General features: G+C 42.5%; 1 protein-coding gene across 3 annotated transcripts in view; it reads left to right on the top strand.

The window, feature by feature from the left end:
* LOC128383889 (C-myc promoter-binding protein-like) overlaps window positions 1-26,070 on the top strand; it is a 100,953-nt gene that overhangs the window by 63,234 nt on the left and 11,649 nt on the right. For 2 of the 3 annotated variants that reach the window (XM_053343575.1, XM_053343509.1), the window contains 13 exons: window positions 485-618; window positions 5,594-5,726; window positions 6,252-6,458; window positions 6,564-6,692; window positions 12,035-12,176; window positions 14,895-15,023; window positions 16,696-16,815; window positions 17,103-17,252; window positions 17,927-19,128; window positions 20,425-20,659; window positions 21,377-21,480; window positions 22,329-22,504; window positions 24,136-24,303. In XM_053343575.1, the coding sequence (XP_053199550.1) occupies window positions 485-618; window positions 5,594-5,726; window positions 6,252-6,458; window positions 6,564-6,692; window positions 12,035-12,176; window positions 14,895-15,023; window positions 16,696-16,815; window positions 17,103-17,252; window positions 17,927-19,128; window positions 20,425-20,659; window positions 21,377-21,480; window positions 22,329-22,504; window positions 24,136-24,303 (3,029 nt within the window). The remainder of the gene's footprint in view (window positions 1-484; window positions 619-5,593; window positions 5,727-6,251; window positions 6,459-6,563; window positions 6,693-12,034; window positions 12,177-14,894; window positions 15,024-16,695; window positions 16,816-17,102; window positions 17,253-17,926; window positions 19,129-20,424; window positions 20,660-21,376; window positions 21,481-22,328; window positions 22,505-24,135; window positions 24,304-26,070) is intronic. The other variant, XM_053343638.1, reaches the window with a different exon arrangement.

Raw genomic sequence — 26,070 nt, 5'->3', positions numbered from 1 at the left:
GCACTGTAGGATACAAATATAATGAATATGGGGAAGTGAACTGCACAGGCCCTTTGTGTGCATGTGGTGATAAGTGGAGGCTGCAGAGCAGGAGAGGAAGCCTCAAACAAGAGGAAAAAAAAAGAAAGAAAATATGAAGCGTGTTCACTTGGGAAATCTAGGTCACCTGCTGTCACCCTCCCTCAGCTCTCCCAGACTCATTTTGTACAAATCCTGCTATCAAAATGACAACTACAAACCTGTGCCAAAGAATTATGCCTTCCAAAAAAAATGCTTTTCAGATGTGAATCGACCTAAAAGTCAGGCCACAACCTTTCTATACAAACACTGAAATATTTATTATAGGGCGTAATGTCAAATGCTGTGTTGAAGTTTGCACATTGCCAACAGGATACTCCCTGTTTCCATCAAGTGTGATAGATGAAGGGGTCACGGTACCACCACCCAAACGTCTCCATTTGTGTATGTGTGCTCTGTTCTGCAGGTCGACGGTGACAGGCCAGAGGAGACCAGACTGATAGAGATTGATGAATCCCAGCGTAGCGAGCACACAGTCTTCATCACACCTCCGGAGCTGTCTCCTCTGCCTGAGGGGGAGGAACATCCACTCTGCTACAGGTGAAAAAAAAGGAAAAATGGGAGAATAGACATATTTTCTAACGTCTGTGTTTTATTCTAGGTGCAATTTATACCATATCATAGTGTGCATGGGAGGAGAAATAAGGTAGGAGTAATCGTGAAAGAAAAAGTATGTCAAGAGGAGGTGAAGAGGAAGCTGTAAAATTGGAAGGTGTGATGATGAATGTTGTCAGCACATATGCTCTGCAATTTGGGTAAGAGATGGGAGAGAAAGAAGAAATTTGGAGAAGAGAGCTAGGTGAAGTGATGGCGAGTATACCCATGGAGGAGAGAGAGAGATGATTAGAGCAGACATCAGTGGGCATGTAGGTGAAGGGAACAGAGGTGATGAGGCACATACGGTGTCGGAAAGAGTAATGTGAAAAGACAAATGGTGGTAGAATTTACAAAAAAAAGGATGGAAATAGCTGTGAGGTGGAGGAAGGTGCACACGAGTTGGCTATTTCTTATGCAGGGGGTGAAATCTGAAAAGAGACTGCAAGGTGGTGGCACGGGCGGACAGCTGCAGAAGTGTTGAGGAAGACAGCTAGGAAGGTAGTCGGTGTGTCATCCGGACAGAGGAAGGAAGAAGAGGAGATTTGGAAGGGAGGAAGAAGGAAGGAAAGGAGGGAGGAAGGAAGAAAGATAGAAGGAAGGAAGGAAAGGAGGGAGGAAGGAACATACAGGAAAGTATACAGAGGAAGAGGAAGTGAGATAGCCTAAGAGATGAAAAAAGTAGGCAGGAGCACAAGGAGATGCAGGATAACATGAAGAGAGAGAAGGTGAAGACTAAGGAAAGGAAGTATGGTGAGCTGATGAGAGGTTGAAATACTAAAGAAGGAGGAAATGACTTGTATCATTGGCTAGACAGAGAGACTGAATGGAGAAGGATGTGCAAGCAGCTTAAAATGATAAACGATAAAGATGGAAATGTGCTGACAAGGGAGGACATTGTGTTGAGAAGGTGCCAGGAGTACTTTAAGTGGTTGATGAATGAAGAACATGAGATAGAGAGGGATGGAGGATAGTGAACCAGGAGGTGCGGTGGATTAGTAAAGAGTAAGTGAGGGCAGCTCATGAAGAGGATGAAGAGTAGAAAGGTAGGTGGTCCAGATGACATAAATGTAGAGGGATGGAGATGTTTAACCCTTACATACTGCAAAAACACCTATTTAGCCAGACCTTTCCCTAAATGTGACCCATCAGCTGCAGCATGAAGTTATAGGAGGAGTAGTTCAAGCTAGGTTGAGAGGAGCACTACAGATGTGATGGAGAATTTCGATGGAGAAAGTATAGAGAGGGTCACAAGGCATTTGCATTGTGTGTCTGTGGATCTAGAGAAAGACATCACAGCATGCTGAGAGATCAGCTGGGAGTCGGGCAGAGTATGTAAGGATGGTGCAGGATATGTATGAAAGCAGCGTGTGCAGTTGGAGTGACAGATGGTGTCAAGGTGGAGGTGGGATTACATCAAGGATCGGCTTTGAGGCCTCGCTTGTTCTCGACGGTGATGGACAGGTTGATGGACGAGATCAGGCAGGAGCCTCTGTGGATGATGATGTTCGCAGATGACATTGTGATTTGTAATGAGAGCCTGGAGAGGTGGAGGTATGCACTGGAGAGAAGAGGAATGAAAGTCAGTAGGAGAAAAAAGGAATATATGTGTGTGAATGGAAGGAAGGACAAGAGAGGTGGTCAAGATAGATGAGTTTAATCCTCCTGTTGTCCTCGAGTCAAGGGAGGAAGAGAGGGAGGGAGGGAGAGAGGAAGGATGGATGGAAGGGAGGAAGAAGGAAGGAAAGGAGGGATGGAGGAAGGAAGAAAGGAAGAAGGAAGGAAATGAGGGAGGAAGAAGGACGAAAGAAGGGAGGGAGGAAGGAAGGAAGAAGGAAGGACAGATGAAAGAAGGAAGGAAGGTAGGAGGGAGAGAGGGAGAAAGGAAAAGATGAAGGAAGGAAAGAAGGACAGAGGAAAGAAGGAATGAGGGAAGGAAAGAAGGAGGGAGGAAGAAAGGGAGGCCAGAAGTAAAGAAGGGAGGAATGAGAGAGGAAGGAATGAAAGAGAGAAGGAGGGAGAAAGGAAAGAAGGAACAGTCAAAACACGACACAGCACGACACAAAGGTTAAATACTTTGGGGTCAATTGGTCAAAGTAACGGGGGGTGAGGAAGAGAAGTGAAGAAGGTACGGGTGGAGAAGAGTATCAGGAGTGGTTTTCTACAGAAAGGTACCAGGCAGCAAAAGTGAAAGGGAAGGTTCACAAAAGGGTAGTGAGACCAGATACGTTGTATTTTTGCAGACAATGGCACTGATGAAAAGAGGTGATGGTGTTTTTAGTTGGGACTGATGAGGATAGACAGGATTAGGAATGAGTATAGTAGAGGGACTGTTGAAGTTAGATGGTTTGGACGTGTGTGTACGTAGGAGAGATGCTGGTTATACTGGGAGAGGAAAAGAGGAAGGCCTAAGAGAAGAGGTTTATGGATACACTGAGGGAAGACATGCAGGTGGAAGATGCAGAGGACAGGAAGAGACTGAAACAAATGATCCACTGTGTCGAACCCAAAAAAAGAAGACAATTGTAGATACATTTTTATGTTTCAGTAACATCTTAACTTGAGATGGTTTGAATATATCCTTGGAGGAGAGATGCTTAAGTTATAATGGCACAAGGATACTGAAGATGCAGCTGCCACAAAAGAGGAAGGCCAAAGAGGAGGTTTTATTTATTTATTTATTTTTATTTAGCCTTTATTTTATTTTATTTTAGTTTATTTGGATCCCCATTTAGCTGTTACCTAGGCAACAGCTACTCTTCCTGGGGTCCATTTTTAACCAAGTTAGTTCCAAGGATCTATTTTACAAGGGAGATCTGGCCAAGACAGCAGCAACAAAGTTACAGTAAAAGAGTCAGACAACATATAAAATAGCTACATTAAAACTTCCTCATATAAAACATTTGCACACAGACAGCCTGGTTTTCACTAGTGCTTTAAATCCAAGAGTGCACAAGGTTTTGAAGTTCAGATTGTAAAATGTTCCAAGCATCAGGTGCCAAAAACCTAAAAGCTTTCTTTCCCAAATTCAGTTCTTACTTTTGGGAACAACAAATTGCAAAATGTTAAAATGGGTTATAGATATAGTGAGGGAAGACATGCAGGTGGAAGATGAAGAGGACAGGAAGAGATGGAGACGGATGATCTGCTGTGGCGAACCATAATGGGAGCCGCCAAAAAAAAAAAAGATGATTACAGATACATTTTTATTTTGTTTCAGTAACATCTTAACGCTGACATTTTACTTTGAATTCCTCCCTTCCTTCCCTCCATCCTTTCCTCCTTCCTTCCCTCCATCCTTTCCTCCTTCCTTCCTTCCTCCTTTCCTTCTTCCTCCTTTCCTTCCTTCTTCCTCCTTTCCTCTTTTCCTTTCTCCCTCCCTCCGTCCTTCCCACCTTCCTTCCTTTCTTCCCTCCTTCCTTCCTTCCTTCCTTCCTTCTGTCCTTCCTTCCTCCCTCCTTCTCTCTTTTTTCCCTTCCTCTCTTTTTCCACCATTCCTTTTTCCTTCCTCCATCCCCCTTCCTTCTTAAATCCTCTTAAATCTTAACTCTGACATTTTACTTTTGAATCACTGCAACAGAATTATGACACCAGGAATTGCACAAGTAATTGCTTTGATAGATTTACCAGTGACATTAATCATGTGCTAAGTTGTTACTTTAATCATCCAACAGGGTCCTAATCTTTTCCATCTCAATGTGCAATTTGAAAACAAACAAGTTTTAATAATATTTTTAAATGGAAATGATGAACTACTGCTGTCAGTGTCATCTTCATACTAACCAAACACAAGACTGACATTCCTACACAGCGGGAATAAATTGAGAATTCTCACTAACAGATTGAGATGAAAGTTGGTTAATTTCATTCCTGGAATAGCTGATTGGAGACCAGCAGGGGGTCCAGCTCCCATACTGGGACCACACTAAGCACGACTGCTGGACTTGAGTGGATCAGAATATGTACGATTTGTATTCTGCTGCAATGTTTCACTCTAAATAATTGATGCCGAGAGATTTTTTCCGTACCACTTAAGTCAAGCTCCTCTAATAATCTATAATGACCAACAGCTTTCCAGAATTCCTTATCAGCTCTTTTTTGGAGATAATTCCAAGCCAACCACGTTTATAATCACCGTAACCTTGGAAGATTGTGGAAGTTTCCTCAGACTCTCAGTGCTGATTCACTCCTCGTGATCTTCGACGGACGTGCTTCTTTAACCTTCGTGTCGCCCTCCCGGATCAAATTGACCCTGTCTGTTTTGATTGTTCCTTCCTTCCTTCCTTTCCTTCACTCCCTCCCTTCCTTCCCTCCTTCCTTCCCTCCTTCCTTCCTCCCTCCTTTCCTTTCCTTCCTTCTTCCTCCTTTCCTTCCTTCTTCCTTCTTCCTCCCTTCCTCTTTTCCTTTCTCCCTCCCTCCCTCCTGCCTTCCTTCCTCCCTTCCTACTTTCCTTTCCTTCTTCCTCCTTTCCTTCCTTCTTCCTCCCTTCCTCTTTTCCTTTCTCCCTCCCTCCCTCCCGCCTTCCTTCCTCCCTTCCTACTTTCCTTTCCTCCTTTCTTTTCTTCCTTCCTTCCTTCCTTCCTTCCTTCCTCCTTTCCTTCCTTCTTCCTCCCTCCCTTCCTTCCTTCCTTCCTCCTTTCCTTCCTTCCTCCCTCCTTTCTTTCCTTCCTTCCTTCCTTCCTTCCTCCCTTCCTTCCTTCCTTCCTTCCTTCCTTTCTCCCTCCTTTCCTTTCCTCCTTTCTTTCCTTCTTTCCTTCCTTCCTTCCTTCCTTCCTCCTTTCCTTCCTTCCTCCCTCCTTCTTCCCTCCTTTCCTTCCTTCCTTAACTCAAAGACAACAGGAGGGTTAATAAAAAGGGCTGATTTAGCAGAATACTTGCCTTATCTCTCTGTGTGTCTGTCTGTGTGCATGTTGTTCATCAGGTATGACGGCTTCCCTGTGTTAAGTCTCGACCTGTTTGACCCTGTCGAGGGCCTGCGGACCCCCTCCTCACGACTCACTGCTCGGCACAGCTGTCCCACCAGCCCCGCTCCCATGTTTAGACGCACCAAGCAGGTCAGCACGGCAATATCTCAACTACTGTCACACATGGATTTATTAATTTATTATCTGTTTAAGTGTTAAGCTGATGCTTTCTCTGTAGTTTCTCAAAATGAGAGCAAAAATACAAGATTGCCAAAATTGCAGAAGGGAGTATATTTTTTATTTTACAACTGACAATATATCTCACACCAAGAACTGCCAGACATTTAGTCAAAAATGACTAAAAGCTAAGGGAATAGATTTAAATTAAATTTCTTTTGTTATAGTAGTAAGAAAATGGAAGAGAAATGGAAAATACTTGTTTAAAAGAAAAGATTTCAGCCTGAAGATTTCGTGACTGCTGCTTGATGACTTTTATTTGACTTACACACACACACACAGACACACACACACACACAGACACACACACACACACACACACACACACACACACACACACACACACACATTATCTCCCAACTGAAAGTCCCACATATCCAACAAGCCTGAATTCTGCATTAAATAACCTCTTTTCCAAACCCTCCTCTTCATCCACAGGAAATCAAATCGGCCCAGAAGATAGCCAAGAAGTACTCGTCCATCCCCCAGATGTGGTCCAAGTGCCTGCTCCGTCACTGCTACGGCCTGTGGTTCATCTGCCTGCCAGCGTACGTGAAGGTGTGCCACTCCAAGGTGCGGGCGCTTCGCACCGCTTACGACGTCCTGCGGAAGATGCAGGCTAAGAAACTGCAGCCACCAGACGAGGTACATGACCTACTCCCAAAAATACGTTGGCATTGATTATAGATCAAGCACTTTTTAAGAGTTTGTTGTCTTCCTATTAAGTTAGCCATACATGTTCATGTGCAGGTCTGCTACCGGGTGCTGATGCAGCTGTGCGGACAGTACGGCCAGCCCGTCCTGGCAGTCAGAGTCCTCTTTGAGATGAAGAAAGCTGGAGTCCACCCCAACGCCATCACTTATGGTTACTACAACAAGGTACATACAGCTCTGATCATAGAGAAGCCAAAACTGAGTGGATGGGTGATAAAGTAGCGTGATGTAAATCTGCCAATAAACGTCAGGGGCTTTTTTTATTTATGTCAGCAAATACCTTTAGAGACAGGACATAATTTCTTTTGGCAAGTCACCAGATTCACATATATGTGATTTACACTGTTGCCTATTCACTAAAAGAGGTGTTTGGTATGAGGGTGAACGTCTGGTGCAAATGGCCAGTAACTACCCAATGCAGTGCAGTTTTATACAGGATCTTATAATAATATATTAGTGCTGGGGGAGCTCCAAGTACTGACATGGTGTTCCTGAGGTGGATGTGTTATTAATATTCTGCTGATTCGGCTGCTAGTTTGACGAATATGCGAACACACCCATGACAAGTAAATGTCAAACAAATCTCTGGGAAGCCTTTCCAATAGGGAAACTTCTTTTTCCATCAACTATGAAATATGAAAACTAAGTCGGAACAATAAAAGCTATAAAAGTCTGGAGGACTGGCTGCTATTCAAATGAAACGGTCCCAGTGCTCTTATTAGAGGGATAGGCAAACTATTGAGGAAAGTACTGTGAGCTCACTTTCGAGTACAAGAGAAAAGTTTGATGCAGCAAGTGTAATATAAGAAGTTTGATAAAGTCAATATAAAGTCAGTACTGTAGAGCTGCTACGATTAGACCTTTATTTGATTAGTTGATTGAGATTGAGAAGATTAATCACCAACTGTTTTTGATAATCAAATAGTTTTGAATCATTTTAAAGAAAAAATAAAAAGTCTTCTTCTGACAAATTAACCTACCTATTCTAAATTGTCCGTAGGAGTGAATGTGAATGTGAGTGTGAATGGTTGTCAGTCTAATCTATGTTAGCCCTGTGATGGACTGGCTGGTTGTACCCTGCCTCTCACCAAATGACAGCTGGGATTGCCCCCTGCAACCCTGTAGAGAGGGTAAGCGGTTTGGAAAATGAATGAGTCTCCTTATCTCTTTGATCGTAAACTGAGTCTCTTTGAGTCGTTGACAGAAGAAGACATTCGAAGACAAGAAGCAGTGATTGACATTTTTCACCATTTTCTGACACTTCATAGACCAAAGACCTTTCATAAGACACGCTCAGCATACTTTGGGGGGGGGTAAAAATGCCGTTCTTGACAGATCAGGGTGAGACGTTTTTTTTTTTTAACATAAGAATATAAAAAAAGAGCAGCTTTAACTTGAAAGTGCTGATGCATTTACATGTGCAATGTGGAGAAGACCCAATGAATAATCGATTAACCAAGAAAATGATCAACAGACTAATTGATAATGAAAATAATCTTTAGTTGCAGTCCTATAATATTGATACAGAGAAGCATCATAACTTATTGCAGGATGTTAAACATGACGTTAACATCAAGTTACCTCTAAATGACACCTAAAGAGATGCAGTTCCTCAAAAAGAGAAGCCTGTCTATAAACCTGTATGATACATCATAGCGTAGACTGATTCCAGCCTTGGATGCTGATTGTTTACTCATGATGCACAATGGCTGCATTAAGAGCTTGGTTGCTTCATCACTTAAATTCACTCCTCTCTGGTTGGTATTTACCCAGCTGAGACACTACATCACAGTAATGCCTCTGCAGACATTTGGCTTTCACATAAAAAGAAACATCGGTGGCATTTGCAGTTCCTCCCCAAGGTTGTTGGACGTTGGCGTGTGTGATCACACCCAGGTGTCAGGATAAATCGTGACTCTGTTATCGTCGCAGCCTGACCCTGATCTGGCAACCCAGGGAGCATAAAAGTAAATTGGCTGAGGTGGGACCAGCCCGTCAGGACACAAGGCCGTAGTAAAGGTTACTCGGGGGTGTTTCGATGCCTTGGAGGGTCTTATTTCATCGTAGTGAGAGAAGGCTCAGAGGCACAAGGCTGTTTTCTCCACTGATAAAAACAGCATCCAGAGTCCAGGGATGGGTGAGTGGAAAGCCTCTAAGGTTAGCCTCAGTAAAAATAACTGAACCCTTATTCTAAAATACCCCCAAAAAAATAATTATTTCAGTTGTTGGGTTAGAAATTTTGCATTTGCTGTAGTTATCTGTTGCTATGGCGCCCTGTCATTTGCAGTCTAAGTATACCTATTCCCTGCAGAACAGGACCTGAGGTGAAGTACAATGTGTGAGCATGACTCAATGCAGGTTAACCTCCACAACAGCACTGTTAAGTCGGTCTTTTACTCTGTGGCACTGAGAAATACTGTTACTGTTAATGGAAAACTGAAATTCAATTGTATTTTCTTATAAAACATTAACTGTTTAAAAAAGCTTTAGCTGCTTTGCCTTTGCTAGCTTCATGAAATTGGGCATGCTCACCAAGAAGTTGAAGTTTTTCAAGGTTCAAGGGTTCAAGGATATCTTTATTATCCCTGAGGGGCAATTCAGTTTACAGCCAGCAGTCAAACATCAAACATAAACAACAACAAATAAATAAATACAACAATAAAAGAAGTACAGGATTGGATTTTATGAGTCATTTAAAAGGCATGCTCACCAAGAAGTCGAAAAAGTTAGCTGTTCCAAATGTTTTCAAGGTTGTTCCTCCGCAGCTTATTTTGGAGTTACAGGTAGTAGATATTACAAACGTTGTGTCTCCTTCACTCACGCTGGAGAACCCTGACTGTGTGTGTGTGTGTGTGTGTGTGTGTGTGTGTGTGTGTGTGTGTGTGTGTGTGTGTGTGTGTGTGTGTGTGGATGTGACATTACTGATTATGTACGTTGTTGGCAAGACGTGAACTATCATTGTGTAAATTTGACCAGCAAGAAAATCTGATTATTTGAGACTGATCGGCTGAAAACCTGCAGGTATCGATAAGTGCATCTCTAGTTAATAAAGAAAGAAGCTGAAAAAAGAGTTGTTTCTGAATATTTCTAAGCAAAGAATTAAAAAGTGACTTTCACTCAACATAATAGTTAATACAAGAAAACACAAAGCTGCCTAAAAAACCAACCAAATATTAGCTTATCATTAAATTCAGCTCAAGAGTGTTAGAAAATCCTCCTTCATTTCTTCCATTAGACTGCAGATCAGATCAGAGCAGCTGCAGTGGAAAACCAGACAGTTCAGCCGTGAAGAAAAACAACAATAACAAACAAAGAAGGTCGAGGCAGTGTTGGTCAGGGGAAGTCAAGGGTGTTCACATCACGGCAGGAAGCCAAATAAACATTTTCTCCTTTCAGCTACATTAGGTTGGATGACAAACCACAGTGTAATGTTTCTGTGTGTATAAATAGATATTCTACACAACAGAAGATATTTTTTATTTAACATTTTACTTCTTGATAAGGCCAGATGTCAGGGTGATATTGGCTCTTTTAATTAAATATAAAGTATCGACCAGTTTTTTTAATCCACTTCTGACAAACTGGAACTGACAAAACCTGCAATTAAAATCTTGGCTGTGCACTGAAGTGTTCATTCAGTGGTTTAAATTATATTAAAAAAAATTCACTGAGTCAATGTCCTTTAGCCGGGGAACGTCAATCTCCGGGTTCATCGGAGGCCAGCGGCCAGCTTGCCGTGCTTTATGTTATCATCACAACACTTCTGGCAACATCTTGAGGAGGGCAGCCCAAATCCTGGGAGCATTCACAGAAGAGCAGCCGGCATAATAAATCCTTTTCAGTGGCATACCAATCATGTTTTTCTCAGGAGGCTTCTGAAGTGTATTTTAGGAGCAGACAGAGACAGTCGAACGTGACTTGGCCACCAACAGCTGCCTTTCTTTTTCTCCCCTTTTTTTTTTTTTTGGGATGTTGAGTGCGACTGTGGATCTCACTCCGCTGCAGTTAGAACCTTTTGATTAAAAATTCCCTCAAGATGATTTTAAACAGACCAAGTTCTGTTTTTTAGTTCACCGAGTTTAAAATGTGGAGCAGAAACTGAATAAGAATACAACAACGTTTGATGGTGATCTTTGAAATACAAAAAAACATCCACATGCTACGTAATGTGAATTAAATATTAAGTGGAGTCAGAGACTTTTAAAAGTAATATATTAGAAACATTCTTCCTTCAGTCCTCTGATCTTCGTCTCCTCACTCTCCTCCTCCTCCTGCCATCCTTTCCTAATAATCTTCCTCTTCCTCCTCCTCCTCCTCCTGCCATCCTTTCCTAATAATCTTCCTCCTCCTCTTCCTCCTCCTCCTCCTCCTGCCATCCTTTCCTAATAATCTTCCTCTTCCTCCTCCTCCTCCTCCTGCCATCCTTTCCTAATAATCTTCCTCCTCCTCCTCCTCCTCCTCCTGCCATCCTTACCTAATAATCTTCATCATCCTCCTCCTCTTCCTCCTCCTCCTCCTGCCATCCTTTCCTAATAATCTTCCTCCTCCTCATCCTCGTCGTCCTCTTCCTCCTGCCATCCTTTCCTAATAATCTTCCTCCTCCTCATCCTCGTCGTCCTCCTGCCATCCTTTCCTAACAATCTTCCTCCTCCTCCTCCTCCTCCTCCTCCTCTTCCTTCTCCTTCTCCTCCTCCTCCTCTTCTTTCTCCTCCTCCTCCTCTTCTTTCTCCTCCTCCTCCTCTTCCTCCTCCTGCTCATCCTCATCCTCGTCGTCTTCCTCCTCCTCCTCCTGCCATCCTTTCCTAATAATCTTCATCCTCCTCCTCCTCCTCCTGCCATCCTTGCCTAATAATCTTCCTCCTCCTCCTCTTCCTCCTCCTCCTCCTCTTCTTTCTCCTCCTCCTCCTCTTCCTCCTCCTCCTCCTGCCATCCTTACCTAATAATCTTCCTCCTCCTCCTCCTCCTGCCATCCTTTACTAATAATCTTCCTCCTCCTCCTCCTCCTCCTCCTGCCATCCTTTCCTAATAATCTTCCTCCTCCTCTTCCTTCTCCTCCTCCTCCTCCTCCTGCCATCCTTTCCTAATAATCATCCTCCTCCTCATCCTCGTCGTCCTCCACCTCTTGCTCCTCCTTCTCCTCCTGCCATCCTTTCCTAATAATCTTCCTCCTCCTCCTCCTCCTCTTCCTCCTCCTCCTCCTCCTGCCATCCTTTCCTAATAATCTTCCTTCTTCTCCTCCTCCTCCTCCTGCCATCCTTTCCTAATAATCTTCCTCATCCTCGTCGTCCTCCACCTCTTGCTCCTCCTCCTCCTCCTCCTCCTCGTCCTCCTCCTCCTCCTCCTGCCATCCTTTCCTAATAATCTTCCTCCTCCTCCTGCCATCCTTTCCTAATAATTTTCATCTTCCTCTTCCTCCTCCTCCTCCTCCTCCTCTTCCTTCTCCTCTTCCTCCTCCTCCTCCTCTTCCTTCTCCTCATCCTCCTCTTCCTTTTCCTCTTTGTGTCCAGGCGGTGTTGGAGAGCACGTGGCCCTCCAGCACCAGAGGAGGTTACTTCCTGTGGATGAAGCTGAGGAACGTCGTCCTGGGTGTGGCTCAGTTCAAACAGGGGCTACGGAAACACGCCCCCCTGACTCAGAGCCCGCTGTCAGGTAACCACGACGATCAATAACAGTCTGCATGTCACTTAGTGTTTGTTCATGAAGAGTATCTGACACATCTAACAACCGCCTCCCCCCCTACAAACACGACAGATTTCCCAAGCTGTGGTTTTTATATTTGTGGTATTTATTGCAGACGGACAGTTTATATTTCTGTGTGAAACATTTCGCTTTAGCTTGTAAAGTTCATAAAAAATAACCCCAGAGCCACAATAAACACTACTGACTGGGACCAGAAACCATTAAAAGTCTATTAAACAGATTGTACACATGATTGAAGTTAACATTAAATCACTCTTAAATAGTTTTACTTCATTTTATTGATGTAACTAGGCTGCTGAGGTTAAAACTGCCTCATCACATGAATTAGCGTATTTAGTAATCCCAGTGTGGACATCTTAAGTAGTAGTCAAGGCTGTGGTTCTGTGAAATGTGAGGGACTCCTGGTAATCAGGTGTAATATTTGTCTCTGCATCACAAACTACTAACAATTTTTGTTTTCCATTTTTTTAGTTGTTCAGAAAGACAGAGTCACATGTTCAGGTACTAGCTGAAATTTTGCAGGGCATCATTCACACCTGTCAAAACTACAGCTAGAGACATAATTTCAAATACATGCAGAGCTGATTTGGTCTGTACTTTTCACGTAAAATAATGATGATAATAATAGATGTATGAAACAGTAGTTGTTCAGGAGGACAGAGTCACATGTTCTTAATAACAGGTGGAGACTCAATTTCAAATACATGCAGAGCTTATTTGGTGTGTGTTGTATAAATAAGGGGATGTTTGGTTATTAAAGAAAGCTGGAACATAAGACAAGTCAGTGATTATCTTCTGGAAATTTAAACAACTTTCTTACTAATCTTACCACCTGTTTGTAAAAGTTACCTTCATCTTCAGACATTATTAGTTAAAATAGCAGGGAAATGATAGAAAGTAATAAAATCAAATGGAAAAAATGTGCTTCAGTTGATTTGAGCAATCTGAAGAACCATTTAGCTGAGAAGTGGTCCTTGATTTATTACTTCCAGATTGAATCTTTAAATATAATCTAAAGAAACTCTTGTCAAAAGACTAAAGATCTGAAGCAATCTCAGCTTCAGTCCATATTTCTCTCATTTAATCTGTCAGTTGAACTAAACGACCTGCAGACTTGAAAGGTAAAACTATGAAACATCAACATGTGTGGTTTAACTCCCCCCTGCATGCTAAGTGAACACCTGCACACCCGGTGCATGCTAATCCGTGTCCTGCTAATCCCCCCGCTTCTTTTTAAATTTTTTTTTTAAAGACTCTCCCTCTTACCAGTCGTAAGCGTCATGCTCTTAAAAAGCTTCAGAGTTCAGAGGTGACATAAAAGTTCCTGTAAAACACACGCAGATACTCGTAAAACACTTCATAGATATGCACAAAAACCACTCAGAGATTCATTTCTTTCTACGGTGTGTTACATTTACACAGATGAAATAAATTATAATGCACTCCCTGACCTCACCCACACTCCTTCTGCACTCCTGTCATTCATATATATCATTTATATATTGCACTTTCACAGTGATGCAAATGGTGCACCTATAAAAATAATACAGGTCTCAACACTCAATTTTTCCATTTCCTGTCATTTTCTAATAACTTCCTGGGAAGTTGTCTGGAAAGAACTGTTAACCCTCCTGTTGTCCTCAAGTCAAGGAAGGAAGTAAGGGAGGGAGGAAGGAAGGAAGGAGGAAGGAAAGGAGGAAAGAAGGAAGGAAAGGAGGGAGGAAGGAAGAAGGAAGGAAAGGAGGAAGGAAGGAAGGGAGGAAAGGCAAGAAGGAAGGAAAGGAGGGAGGAAGGAAGGAGGGAAGGAAGAAGGGAGGAAAGGAAAGAAGGAAGGAAAAGAAGGTAGGAAAGAAGGACAGAGGAAAGAAAGAGAAGGAGGGAGGGAGGAAAGAAGGAAGGGAGGAAGAAATAAGGAAGGAAGGAAGGAAGGGAGGAAAGTAAAGAAGGAAGGAAAGGAGGGAGGAAGGAGAGAAGGAAAGAAGGAGGGAAGAAAGGGGGATGGAGGAAGTACAGACGGAAGGAAGGAAGGGAGGAAAGAAATATAAGACGGGGTCAATTTGACCCGGGAGGATGACACAAGGGTTAATATTAGGATCAAGTACAGAGAGTTAAATGCTTAAAAACATGACAAATATCCATTTAAACTCAAGCTGATATTCATTTGTTATTATAAACTTTGATTGTATAACCTTCTCAAATAAACTGCAGACACATTTCATAGTTGTACATGTGTTCACCTGACCTGCTGAGCATTGACACTAAAAAGATTTATGATGTTACATAACCAGTTGATTAGAGTTAATTAATGGGAAGTGTTTCAACTGAGTCAGTGTCTGATTGACCTATAATTAGCACCAATTTACATATGAACCTCTTCAAAGTATCAGTTTCTTTCTAGGAAATGTTATGAAACTATGTGACACATAAATCAAAGTGTGACAACCACTGTGTTCATCCTGGTGGCAGAAAATGATTCATTTAGAAGTCAACATTTATACAGAAAGTTTTAATAGTTTCTGGTGTCATTTATCCTTTTTAAGTCTCTTTGTCACTTGCATTAAAAAAACAAAACCAAACTAATTTCAAAGATATAAAAAAGAACATTTAACTCCCAGGGAGGCAGAAATGGCGACTGGCTTCCTTTAACACTTTGTTGTTTTTGGGCAGATGGCAGCGACCTGGACGCTGTGAGTCACGGCAGCCTGGATAGCGCTGCCGACACTAACCTGGCCGAGCAGGGCCCCTTCCCCACTGACTCCGTCAAAGTAGACCCCACTGATGATAGATCTAGCACAGGTACACTTCAAACGGCCGCTGCTTGACTCCATCTTTTTACAGGCAGCTGTCTTTTTCTACATCTTTTTTTTTCTTTTCTGTCAATGACTTTTATTTTTGTTTTTGTCCTTCCTCATTTGTCCCACTCACCGACCGGCCTCATCCTCGTTCCCCTCTTCCTTTTTCCACTGTCTTGTTTGTTTTCCGCCTTCCTTTTTCATCCCTGTTGTCCATCCATGTCTCTCCCTGGTTTTGCGGCTGTGGTTTCTGCTGTGCTCTGTCCCTAACCCTGCCTTTCACTCTGGCCCTGCCTGTGTTGCCCTTGCATGCAGTCGGCCGTGGGGGCGGCAGCGTGGGCGCCAGGGGCCTGGTGGCCCACTCACACTGGGGGGGCTCTGAGCTCAGAGAAGCCACTCTCCACCCAGGTAAACCTCTCTGTCAGTCGGCCTGTCTGTCTCTCTCTCTCTGGTTGCATTTCTCTGTCTCATCTCACTTGCTCTGCAATGTTTTTATTTTCTGACTTCCTCAACCCTTCCATCGTCACGCCTTTCTGTATCTGCCTCAGACACGTCTGTGATCTCGTCTCGTCTTCCTCTCCTCCTCCGTGCCATCTTTCTATCCGGCACATCAGTCTGCCGCTCCTCTCCCTCTGCTCATGTCTTTTTTGCTTTTCTCTCTCTCAATCTCACCACCGAGTGGTTTGTTATTGTCAATTACGGTGAATGATTACCCAGCGGCACATTCTTTTTTGATTACGGAAATCATTTTAATCATGGAGACGGCACCTCGGCAGGAGACTATGCACCGTGCACATAGATGCAGAAAGGCAACCACGGCTCACAGTGCAGCAGGAGGGACCTCGACGTGCAGTTCATTGATTATTACAGTCCTCAAATGAGTTTTGTCACTTGCCATCAGTGGCAAGTCACACCGCGCCATATTACAGCCGAGCCGCGCTGCCTCATGCTTTATTTAGAGATGAAGACCAGAGAGGTTCATGGAAAAGATGAAAGGGGGAGACCAAACCGGCAGACGGCTGGTTGCCTGGCGACCCAGAGAAGTTTTAGAGACAGATGGAAGAGTCTGCCTGGAGTGACGGCTGCACCCCCTTCCCCCCTCCTCTCTCCTCCTTCCTCCCTCTTCCTCCCAAAGTCAAGCCTTAACAGATAAATTCATTAGCAGCAGTGAATCCGCAGTTACAGTTATTATATATCTCTGCATGCCCTGAGAAGGATTGTTTTATCCCTTGTAGCTTATCTGCGTTTTCTCTTCTCTCTCTCTGCAACAGCGATGTGCCTCCCAGAACTGAGAAGATGAAAGGGAAAAAACGCCTCACTAGTTTTCTCTTATGTTGTTTAATTTAACTCTCCTACCGCTCGCTCTCGGAGTATAACGCTGCAATAGATTCACGTTTTCCCCCCTAAAGCCTTCTTTTCGCAGTGTAGTAGAATAGATACTCTGAAAATAAAGAGCCTGGCCCTCAAACTTGAAAAGTAATAGGCGAGGTGTTACGTTCAGTGGTGCAGCTCTTTTTCCAGAGAAAAACGGTGCTGTCTTGAGAAATTTGCACTCCAGTCCTTTCCTCTGCTGCGTTGCATATTGCTACGATCTTGTGGTTTGATATCAGATACTTCAGGTTGCTGCTCTTCTTGTATCTCATCTGTGTCTTTCTCTGTTTCCCACTGTCCTTTAGGAGATCAGTCAGATCTGGGTTACAACTCGCTGTCCAAAGAGGAGGTTCGCAGAGGAGACGCCGGCGCCCAGGACTCGGCCCCTGACAAAGATGACAAGAAGGAGAGCGACTGCAGCTCTTGTCAGTAGTCTGTCTGATCTGATATCACCTGATATTTCTACCTACCTTCTTTAAAAAAACATGATAACTTGGCTGCCTCGTAGCCACATGGGATTTCCCCTTCCTCTCTGCCTTGATCTTTCCTGTCTCCTCCAGAGACGACTCATTCTTTTTTGGTTTCTCATGCACATCAAAGCATTTCAGTTGTGTGTGTTGTCCTTCAGTGTTTCAAGTGCTGCGTATCAAGCTGTGCAGATAGTAAAAAAAAAAAAAAGAAGAATTTTAAATTATGATTTCTGTGTTTGTAGTGTCAGAGTCAGAGAGCGCCAAGGGAAGTAAAGACTGCCTCCCTCAATTGGACGTGGAGGTCCAGTCTTCCTTCAAACCTCGTGGGATCGTTCGGAGCAGCTGTCCGTATGACGATTCGTCCTGTAAACCCAAGAGCTCCGTCAGCACAGGTGAAGGATGTTGGTTTCAACGTTTAAGTCAAAAGCTGGAATCTCCTCCTGTGTGACTTACAGATTTTGTGGGTTTTTGGCCAAAGCTTTTAATTATTTCGACTTGTTTGTGTGACTAAGATATCATGTCTGGTAATGAGGATGGCTCTAAATACTACAATACCCACGATCCTCAGCTGGTGTTGCTGTGGAGACGAGGAAAAACAGAGATGTGAATCATAACTAGCAAATTCAGAACATTTAATAATGCTTCACTTTTCTCAACACCTACCTAAAAATGAATTGATTTGAATTTGTCAAAGTATCGGGTTTCTGAAAAATTATAGTCTTTAGTTTCTGGTCGCCGTTAGCAACCCATTCAACGCAATTTTAAACACAGTGATTGGGTGTATTCTAAAACTTACTAAAATGCTTAGTGGTTGATTTTTAACCTTGAGACCAGAAATTTTCAAACTCATAAGTTGCTCATATTTGGAATAAATAATTCAACCTGGAGCGTTTCGTGTCCATTCAAGCCTGAAATTGCTCCAAAACAATCAATCATCTCACACTATCTATGCAGAAAATGAACAGTACACACCCAGAGCACCCAAAATATCAAATATATCCTCCCACTGATTAAAAAATCTATTGCCCACTCATGTCACGTCCTAATTCAGACCGCTCTCTCTCAGGTCACGTTGCAGGTCTCCTCTTCACTTCCTCCCTTGATGAGATTGGCGAGGTCCAGACCAACAGTTTGCTCAGGAGACACAAGAGCGCTCTGGAGGATGTGGTGGGCAGCGCCAGCAGCGGCTCTGCTCTCGACTGGCAGGGCGTGAGGGGCCGTCGTCTGAGCGGCGACACGGTGGGCAGCGGCGGCAGCGGCACCACCGTCCTCGGCTTGGGTATGAGCCAAGGTGAGACCGACCCCGATAAGATTGCGGGACACCTTGGCGCAGATGCAAAAATTCTCTCCGGTGCCAATTTCAGTAAGAGCAAGAGGCCTCGTTCACTGGCTCTGGGCGGCTTGGAGGAGGTGACTCCTAAGGTCGATGCTGCCAGAAGTCATGGACACAGGGAGGAAGAAGAGGAGACAGAAGGACAGGACTCCAGTGATGAGGACAGAAGTAATACAGAGGCCATTTTTGATTTGGAGGACTTGGATTTGGACAAGCCTGCCCAAGAGGCTAGAATCAGCTCTCACAACACCAGCAAACCTCATAAGAAACTTGTTGAACGCAGCATTAGCGACTGCGGAGTGGCGTCCAGAGGAGCTGTGAAGCGCACAGGCATCGAGACGGGCTACGACCCCCTGTCCCTGCTGGCGGCCGAGTCCCAGTCCGAGCAGCAACAAGAGGATGAATACCCAGATGGGGATGAGGCCAGTACGCCAAGCGCCCGTAGGAACCTGGCCAGAGAGATCGAGCTCTACATGAACCACATGGGAAGCCCGCTGAGAAGCCGCACACCCAGCCTGGACCTGCAAGACCCAGCCAGCCCCCTCCTCCTCCACCCTGCCTCAGTCGCAGCCCCCCGCAGAGCTAGCTTACCCTACAGCTCCCCACTCAGGACTGCCGGAGTGCCGCGTTCCCGCACCTACCACCCGCCATCGCCCTCCCAACCCATCTCACGCCAACGTTTGTGGTCGTCGCCGCCCCGTCGCAGCTCCAGCACCACTCCGAGCCCCAGCCCCCGACCCAGCCCCTACAGGGAGAGGTCAGACCGGATGAGCCTGTCGTCGCAGTCACCGTCCTCGTCTTCTTTCGCTCTGGACACGCTGCTCACGCCGACGCTGGATGTTTTCAAAACCAGCATGGTGTCCGCTGGGAAGGGCGTGGCAGAGAAGGCGAGCCGCTGGTATTCCCGCCTGGCTACGTACACCACACCTACTAAGGTAGGCAGCCCTGTGGTCAAGTGGTAACACAGGTGGAAACACAAATTCATTAATTTTTATATCATACAGGAAGTGGATAGACAGTAAAAGCTGCTTGGACATAAGGGGAAGAATCTTAATCACAGCATTTCTCAACCTTTTCTGGTCTGTTTAACTGTTTTTAGGCCCGAAAATCTTCATAATCAATCATATCAAATTGGAAAGTGAGTCTTAGATGTTATGTTATGTTTTTAAGAGCCCGCTGGCCTCCAAATAGTAATACTCATGTTATTTTAAACCTACACATCAAACACATCTTAATCTTTGGGTATTCAGTGAGTTGTGGTAAATCAGCTGAAAAACCTTCATAAACACTTGTGTGATCCAGTTTAAGTATTTTAGTAAATCAGTTTTAGTAGCAGAAGATTTTAAGCTCTCATATAAAGCAGTAATTCAAGATAAGCCTGAAGTTAGAGTGCTGCTGCCATCTTGTGGCCTTTTGAGTATCTGACAAAGACTGTGGATGAGGTAGACAAACTGCACCTGACCAGTGTCCATGTTTAATATATGTTAGATTTCAATGTGTGATTAATGTTATAGAGAAGATTTAATGGAGTTAACCGAGATCAAACCTCAAAACCTACTAGTTCAGCCTGGCTTTTGATGAATAATTTAATACTTTATAGTCTTTTCATTTTATTCTATTGTGCTTGTTTTTGATGTTTTATTCATTCATTTTTTATTCATTAATTATTTTCTACTTTATCTTATTATTTTCATTATATTGTTTTATCTTCTTATCAATTTTATTTGTCTATTTCTTTCATCTTTAGTCTGTCTCTTCATTTAGCTGTAGTCCAGCTTTTATTAAACTTCATCTTCTATTTTACTTTTCTTTTGTCTTTTTAATCTATTTTAACCTTTTTTATTACTTTACCTTTTAATAAACCTATTCTCTTATTCTACTTATTTATTTAATTATTTTTAATAATTTATTTAATAATTTATTTTTTACTTATTTTATTTACATGTTTAAGCATTTTTATTTTCTTTTTCATGCATTGGTCTCCAGTTATGTCTTTTAAAATTGTTATTATGATTTTTTTTTTTTTTGTATTTTTTTTTTCACTTGTTCCGTCTTATCATCAGCTTGTCAATCAGCTAACTATATGAAAGAAGCTATATAAATAAAGTTTGATTGATTGATAGATAATTAGTATGTGATCTACTGTTGCTCTCTGTATTTATAGTGTTAAGATCAGTCACCTGTTCTCACCACATCTCCATCAACCTTTCTGCTCTCCTCTGCTCCTCCAGGACGGTCACTGTGACCGCCTCAGCGTGTCCTCCTTCGGTATTGATCCAGACTGCTCCTCCTTACTAGACGATGAGGACTGCAGGGACTCAAAGAGCTCTATGGTGTCTCCACAGAAGAACGGCCATGTTGGCTCCTTCGGGCCCCGCAGGAGCCCCAGACGCAGTCCGCTCCACAACAGACTGGAAAGCCCCACCGCTGGCTCCAGTTTGGGAAGACCGACATCTCTGCTCCCTGGTACGAAACCATAGAAACTAAATATCTGAGCGTCTTCACAGCTAAAGAAACATATTAACAACTTTACTTGATAGTTTCTAATATGATTACATTCCAATCAAAGGTTTCATGGTTTCCAAAAGTTTTTCTGACCCATTTTTAACCCTCCTGTCGTCCTGCTGAGTCAAATTGAACCTATCTCTTTTGACTGTTCCTTCCTTCCTTCCTTCCGTCCTTCCTTCCTTCATTCATTCCTTCCTTCCTTCCTCTCCCTCCGTTCCTCCTTCCTTCCTTCCTTCCTTCCTTCTGTCTTTCTTTCCTTCCTTCCATCTGTCCTTCCTTCCACCTGTCCTTCCGTCTTTCTGTCCTTCCTTCCTTCCTTCCTCCCTTTCTTCCTCCTTCTTCTGTGCTTCCTTGACCTGAGGACAACAGGAGGGTTAAAAGAATTCAGGCAAAAATGTTATGTTTTATTATTTGAATGTTTAATCTTTATTGTCATGTTTGTCTTGTGCGCAATGACAAACAATTAGATGCTAAGAAAGAAAGTATCAGGAATGATTTAATAATTAATTAGAAAGGTGTCAAACATTAAAGTACAAAACAATATAGATCTAATGTTCCTAAATCTTTATTAAAGACTGTCGGTCATGTCTTCAGTGTTGATGATTGTCTCTAAAAGATGTCCAGAAACATGTAGGTGATATATGTTGTCTCTCTGTGTCTCTCATACTCTTGCAGGTTGCATCCTCTCTCCTCCTGGTTTCCCTCTGCCAGATAAGTCAGACCTCGGCTCTTCACGCTACACCAGCAACACCAGCATCTTCAACAACTTCGCCATGGAGGTAAAAGCACCAGAGGAGAGGAAAGCAGAAAAGCTGAACTCAGTCATTTGGTTGCAGGACTTATATACTGGATGCAAAAAATCAACAAACCAGGAGTGATAGCTTGATACAGATTCAATTGATTTACCAGTAATGCTGCAGCAGTTGTGCGATATGATCTATGTGGAAGTATATAATGATAATGCATGATAATCACCTCTGGATTTGTTCAGTTTAGCACATTTCCTGTTATTGTCTGAGCCCTTTTCCCCTTTGTATTGGATTATTCCCAACTTTTGTTTCTAATTATTTGTTTCTAAATACAAGAATTCCCCTGGTATTGAGGTGTTCTTTACATTTTTTATTCTAAACAAAGGAAGCATCTTTTCCATCAACAATTTTCTTAGTGGTTTTTTTGCAACTGTAAGTGGACGTTGGCTGATTTTAGCAGGACGGCAGGAATAAAATCTTCATTGTAAATATAAGTTGAATGAATTGTTTAACAAACTTGCTTTCACAGCCTTTTATTATCAAACTACTCAGTGAGCTAAATCATATATAATCTCACTTCAGCAGAACATTTACTTAGATTTAAATTTGACTATTTGATATTTGAAGAGTACAAGTAGACAACATATCGTTTTAGTAAGAAGAAAAAAAGTAAAAATCGAATTGTAATAATATATAAATTGAGTCCATTTATAAAAGCATTCAAAAGTTAAGATAAAGGAAAGCAAAATTGACACAGTTGGTCTGTTTGATCAGATTATAACTAATAATTAGAGTTTAAATAAGTGAGACTGGTTATAATAAAATGTATGATGTGTCTGGTTCAGTACCGAGCTCTTCCTTTCTGTGTGTCTTCCCAGCTGCTGATCTCCAGCTGTTCTCGCTGTAAGACGTGCGACTGCCTGGTTTACGACGAGGAGATCATGGCCGGCTGGACGGCAGACGACTCCAACCTGAACACCACCTGCCCCTTCTGTGGAAACCCCTTCCTGCCCTTCCTCAACGTGGAGATCAGAGACATGCGAGGACCCGGCAGGTAAAAGACGACACCTCTACACTGAGCTGCTGGATGTTTATTATTATATTAATTAACCTCTTTTTTTTAATATATTATATATTAATGTGTTTCTGTGTGTTTTTCTGTTTGCTTTTGGGGCTGGCGTTGTGTTGTGTTCAGGAACAGGTCTGTCGAATACATTCTCCTTTCTATCCTGACCACTTTATTTCAGTGTTTACTTATTGACAAGCTTTTAGAAACTGCTGTTGTAGCTTGAATTTTCCTTTAACCCTCCTGTTGTCCTTGAGTGAAGGAAGGAAGGAAAGGAGGGAGGAAGGAGGGAGGGAAGGAAGAAGGAAGGAAAGGAGGGAGGGAGGAAGGAAAGGAGAAAGGAAGGAGGGGAGGAAAGGAGGGAGGAAAGAAAGAGAGAAGGAGGGAGTTAAGGGAAAGAGGAAGGAAAGGAAGGAGGAAGGAAGTAGGGAGGGAAGGGAAGGAGGGAGGAAAGAAAGAGAGAAGGAGGGAAGGAGGAAGGAAAGAAGGAAGAAGGAAGGAAAGGATGGAGGAAAGAAAGAGAGAAGGAGGGAGGAAGGAAGAAGGAAAGGAGGGAGGAAGGGAGGAAAGAAGGAAAGAGGGAGGAAAGAAAGAGAGAAGGAGGGACAGTTAAAACGGACAGGGTCAATTTGACCCGGGAGGACGACACAAGGGTTAAACAAGAGTTTTGAACTCTTGAAAAAAAAAAAAGGTTAATAAAGTTAAAGTTTTTCCTTCCTATAAGACATGTTGAAAATCATAGAGATCAATAAATCAGCTTTTTTTTTGGCGGGTAAGCAATCACACCGATGTTTTAATATTTACCGTCGGAAATATATTTTGTGTTCTCGGTTTGTGGTCCGTCAGTTTGAATGATTGAGCTTCGCTGCTCAGGATGATGTATGAGCAGAGTTTGATTTCATATTTCATCTCCTGAAGAGGGGGGGAAACATTTCTTCGTGCTCACCTTGACTTTAAGCGGTGACAAGAATGATTGCATATTCATAAATCCTGGATTTTTTTTTTAATAGAGGGAGTAAATGTGCCTTTTAAGAATTTATATTAAGATAATAGAAGTGGAGTTGATCATTAAAAAATCAGCACAATTTTTAATGTAGACAAGATTAAATGCTGTAATGAGGCTCCTAATCAAAATGTTTCCCCCTATAAATACTGACAGAACAGGGATTTTATAAATGTGGATTAAAAAGGGCATTTTAGTGATGATCCCTTATTAACTTATTAATAATTAAACAGTCAGTCTGTTGTCATGAATATATAAATAACATAATATGACATTAATCTGGTGTAGATGGAAAGGAGCTATGTAAAATGTGTTGTTTGCTTGTTTTATATTATTTTATTATATTTTGTATTAGCATTCTTTTGTATTATATTTTATTTTGTTCTTTTTTTCTACTTGTTAACTTAATCTCATATATTTCTTGTGTATATCTGTGTGTCTGTTGTTGTGTATGATGTGTGTGGACCTCAGGAAGAATAGTTTTTACCATTTGTAAGAGCAAAATAGTGATCCAACTAAACTAAACTAAACTAGATCATCTCATAGAATAATAAACTAGTCCATCTAATAAAATAAAGGATATAAATTTAATCTCTTTCTTTTCTTTTCGCCTCAGGTTGTTCCTGAAGGGCAGCCCGTCGGTGGACGAGGCGATGACATCATCGTACTCTGCATCCACAGGATTGGACACAGGGACGTCCACCTTGTCCACTCCGTGTCCCACCACAGCTGTGTCCCCTCCCTCACCTGTGATCACTGTCCCGGAGGGTTCAGGAGGAAACAGGTACTCAATATCTCTCTGGGTTACGACATATTCTCCTTTTTGTAACTTCTTGTTTTTTTATTTAGCTTTATGTATCTAATTATGTGTTAGTCCAATCAGGGGTAAAGAAATTCTAATGAACAGGTGGTGGTGACTCCATCAAAGTGCAGATAAACTATAAATACTAACAGAAAGAAACAGAAAGACAGAAAGTGGAGGTGATTAAAGGTTCAGTATGCCTAGGGGGCTCAGGAGGTAGAGCGGTTGTCCTCCAATTGGAAGATTGGCGGTTCGATTCCCGGCTCCTCCAGTCCACATGTCGATGTGTCCTTGGGCAAGACACTTAACCCCAAATTGCAACGGTGTATGAATGAGAATGAATGATTAACTTCCTCCTGATGTGCAGGTTGGCTGCCATCAGTGTATGAATGTGGGTGAATGAGATGTAATGGTCGTAAAGACTAGAAAGGCGCTATATACAGTCCATATAAGTACAGTCCATTTGAAACGAACAACAGTACATTATACAACTTGTTGTCTGAACATGTCTAAAGACAAAAACATTAACATGTAATTATTATCTGGATACATTATATCTGGGTAATGATGTTTGATTCATGCGTCTTTGCATTCACACCCGGTATTAAAATCCACTCTCGTACTCTCAATTATGCCCTCGTTGTGATTGGATATTGATTTACAAATTAGTCAGAGGAGGCTGGCAGACACGTCAACAAATGAAGGAAAACATTGGTGTGGATCGGTGTGTCTCGCATTCTTTGTGAGGGAAGACTTATAACTACAGATACCACTTGTAGCTCTTTCCAGGTTCAAACTAGCAGGATGAGTCGGAGATGAAGTGGTGAACTTTCAACTTGTTTAGCTGTTATTTTCGTATGCATGTGATCACAGTGTACAGATTATACATTTACACCTGACTCAGAATCACAATACTCTCTGATTGCATTTAAATCTGACATTAACATGCATTATTTTACTTATTTAGATCACAAATACAGATGGAGATGGAGTTTTTCAACCAGATATTGATATTGATAACTGAGGTTTACTAAAATATGATAGGCATAATGATTTTAGACAAGGCTGCGGGACATTTTCTTACTTTCACAAAGCCCTACTAGCTAGAGACAGGTGTCGCAAACTCACATGAGCTATAAACACTGTGATACTTGCATCAGACAGCTGTTCTAGCCAGTCTGTGTATATTATATCTGTCCCTATTAAATAAACCCTAATAATTTTACAGCTGAAAATGGGGATAAAAAGGCTGTGTCATTGTGCATCACACTGCTTCTCTATCTTAGCTGCTTTAGTATTGGAATTACTAAGAAATATACAAGTGCATGCTTAAAATGCGTTCATATGCTATACATAAGAGCTCTTATCTTTGACTACATTATAGAGCAGACGTGTCAAACTCATTTTCATTCAAGGGCCACATACAGACCAATTTGATCTCATGTGGGCCAGATCATTAAAGAGAAGGAAGGAAGGAAGGAAGGAAGGAAATAAATACAGATAGTGAAGGATGGATAGACAGACGGAAGGAAGGAAGGAATAAGGAAAGGAAAAAAGGAAGGTAGGGAGTAAGGACAGATGGAAGGAAGGACAGAAGGAAGGAAGGAACAAAGAAAGGAAAATAGGAAGGTAGGGAGTTAGGACAGATGGATGGAAGGAAGGAAGGAAGGAAGGAACAAAGAAAGGAAAAAAGGAAGGTCGGGAGTAAGGACAGATGAAAGGAAGAACAGAAGGAAGGAAGGAAGTAAC

The sequence above is a fragment of the Scomber japonicus genome, chromosome 1 (assembly GCF_027409825.1).
Source record: "Scomber japonicus isolate fScoJap1 chromosome 1, fScoJap1.pri, whole genome shotgun sequence".
Lineage (NCBI taxonomy): Eukaryota > Metazoa > Chordata > Actinopteri > Scombriformes > Scombridae > Scomber > Scomber japonicus.
Note: the sequence above shows the minus strand (reverse complement) of the source record. Positions and strands in the feature narration are given on the sequence as shown.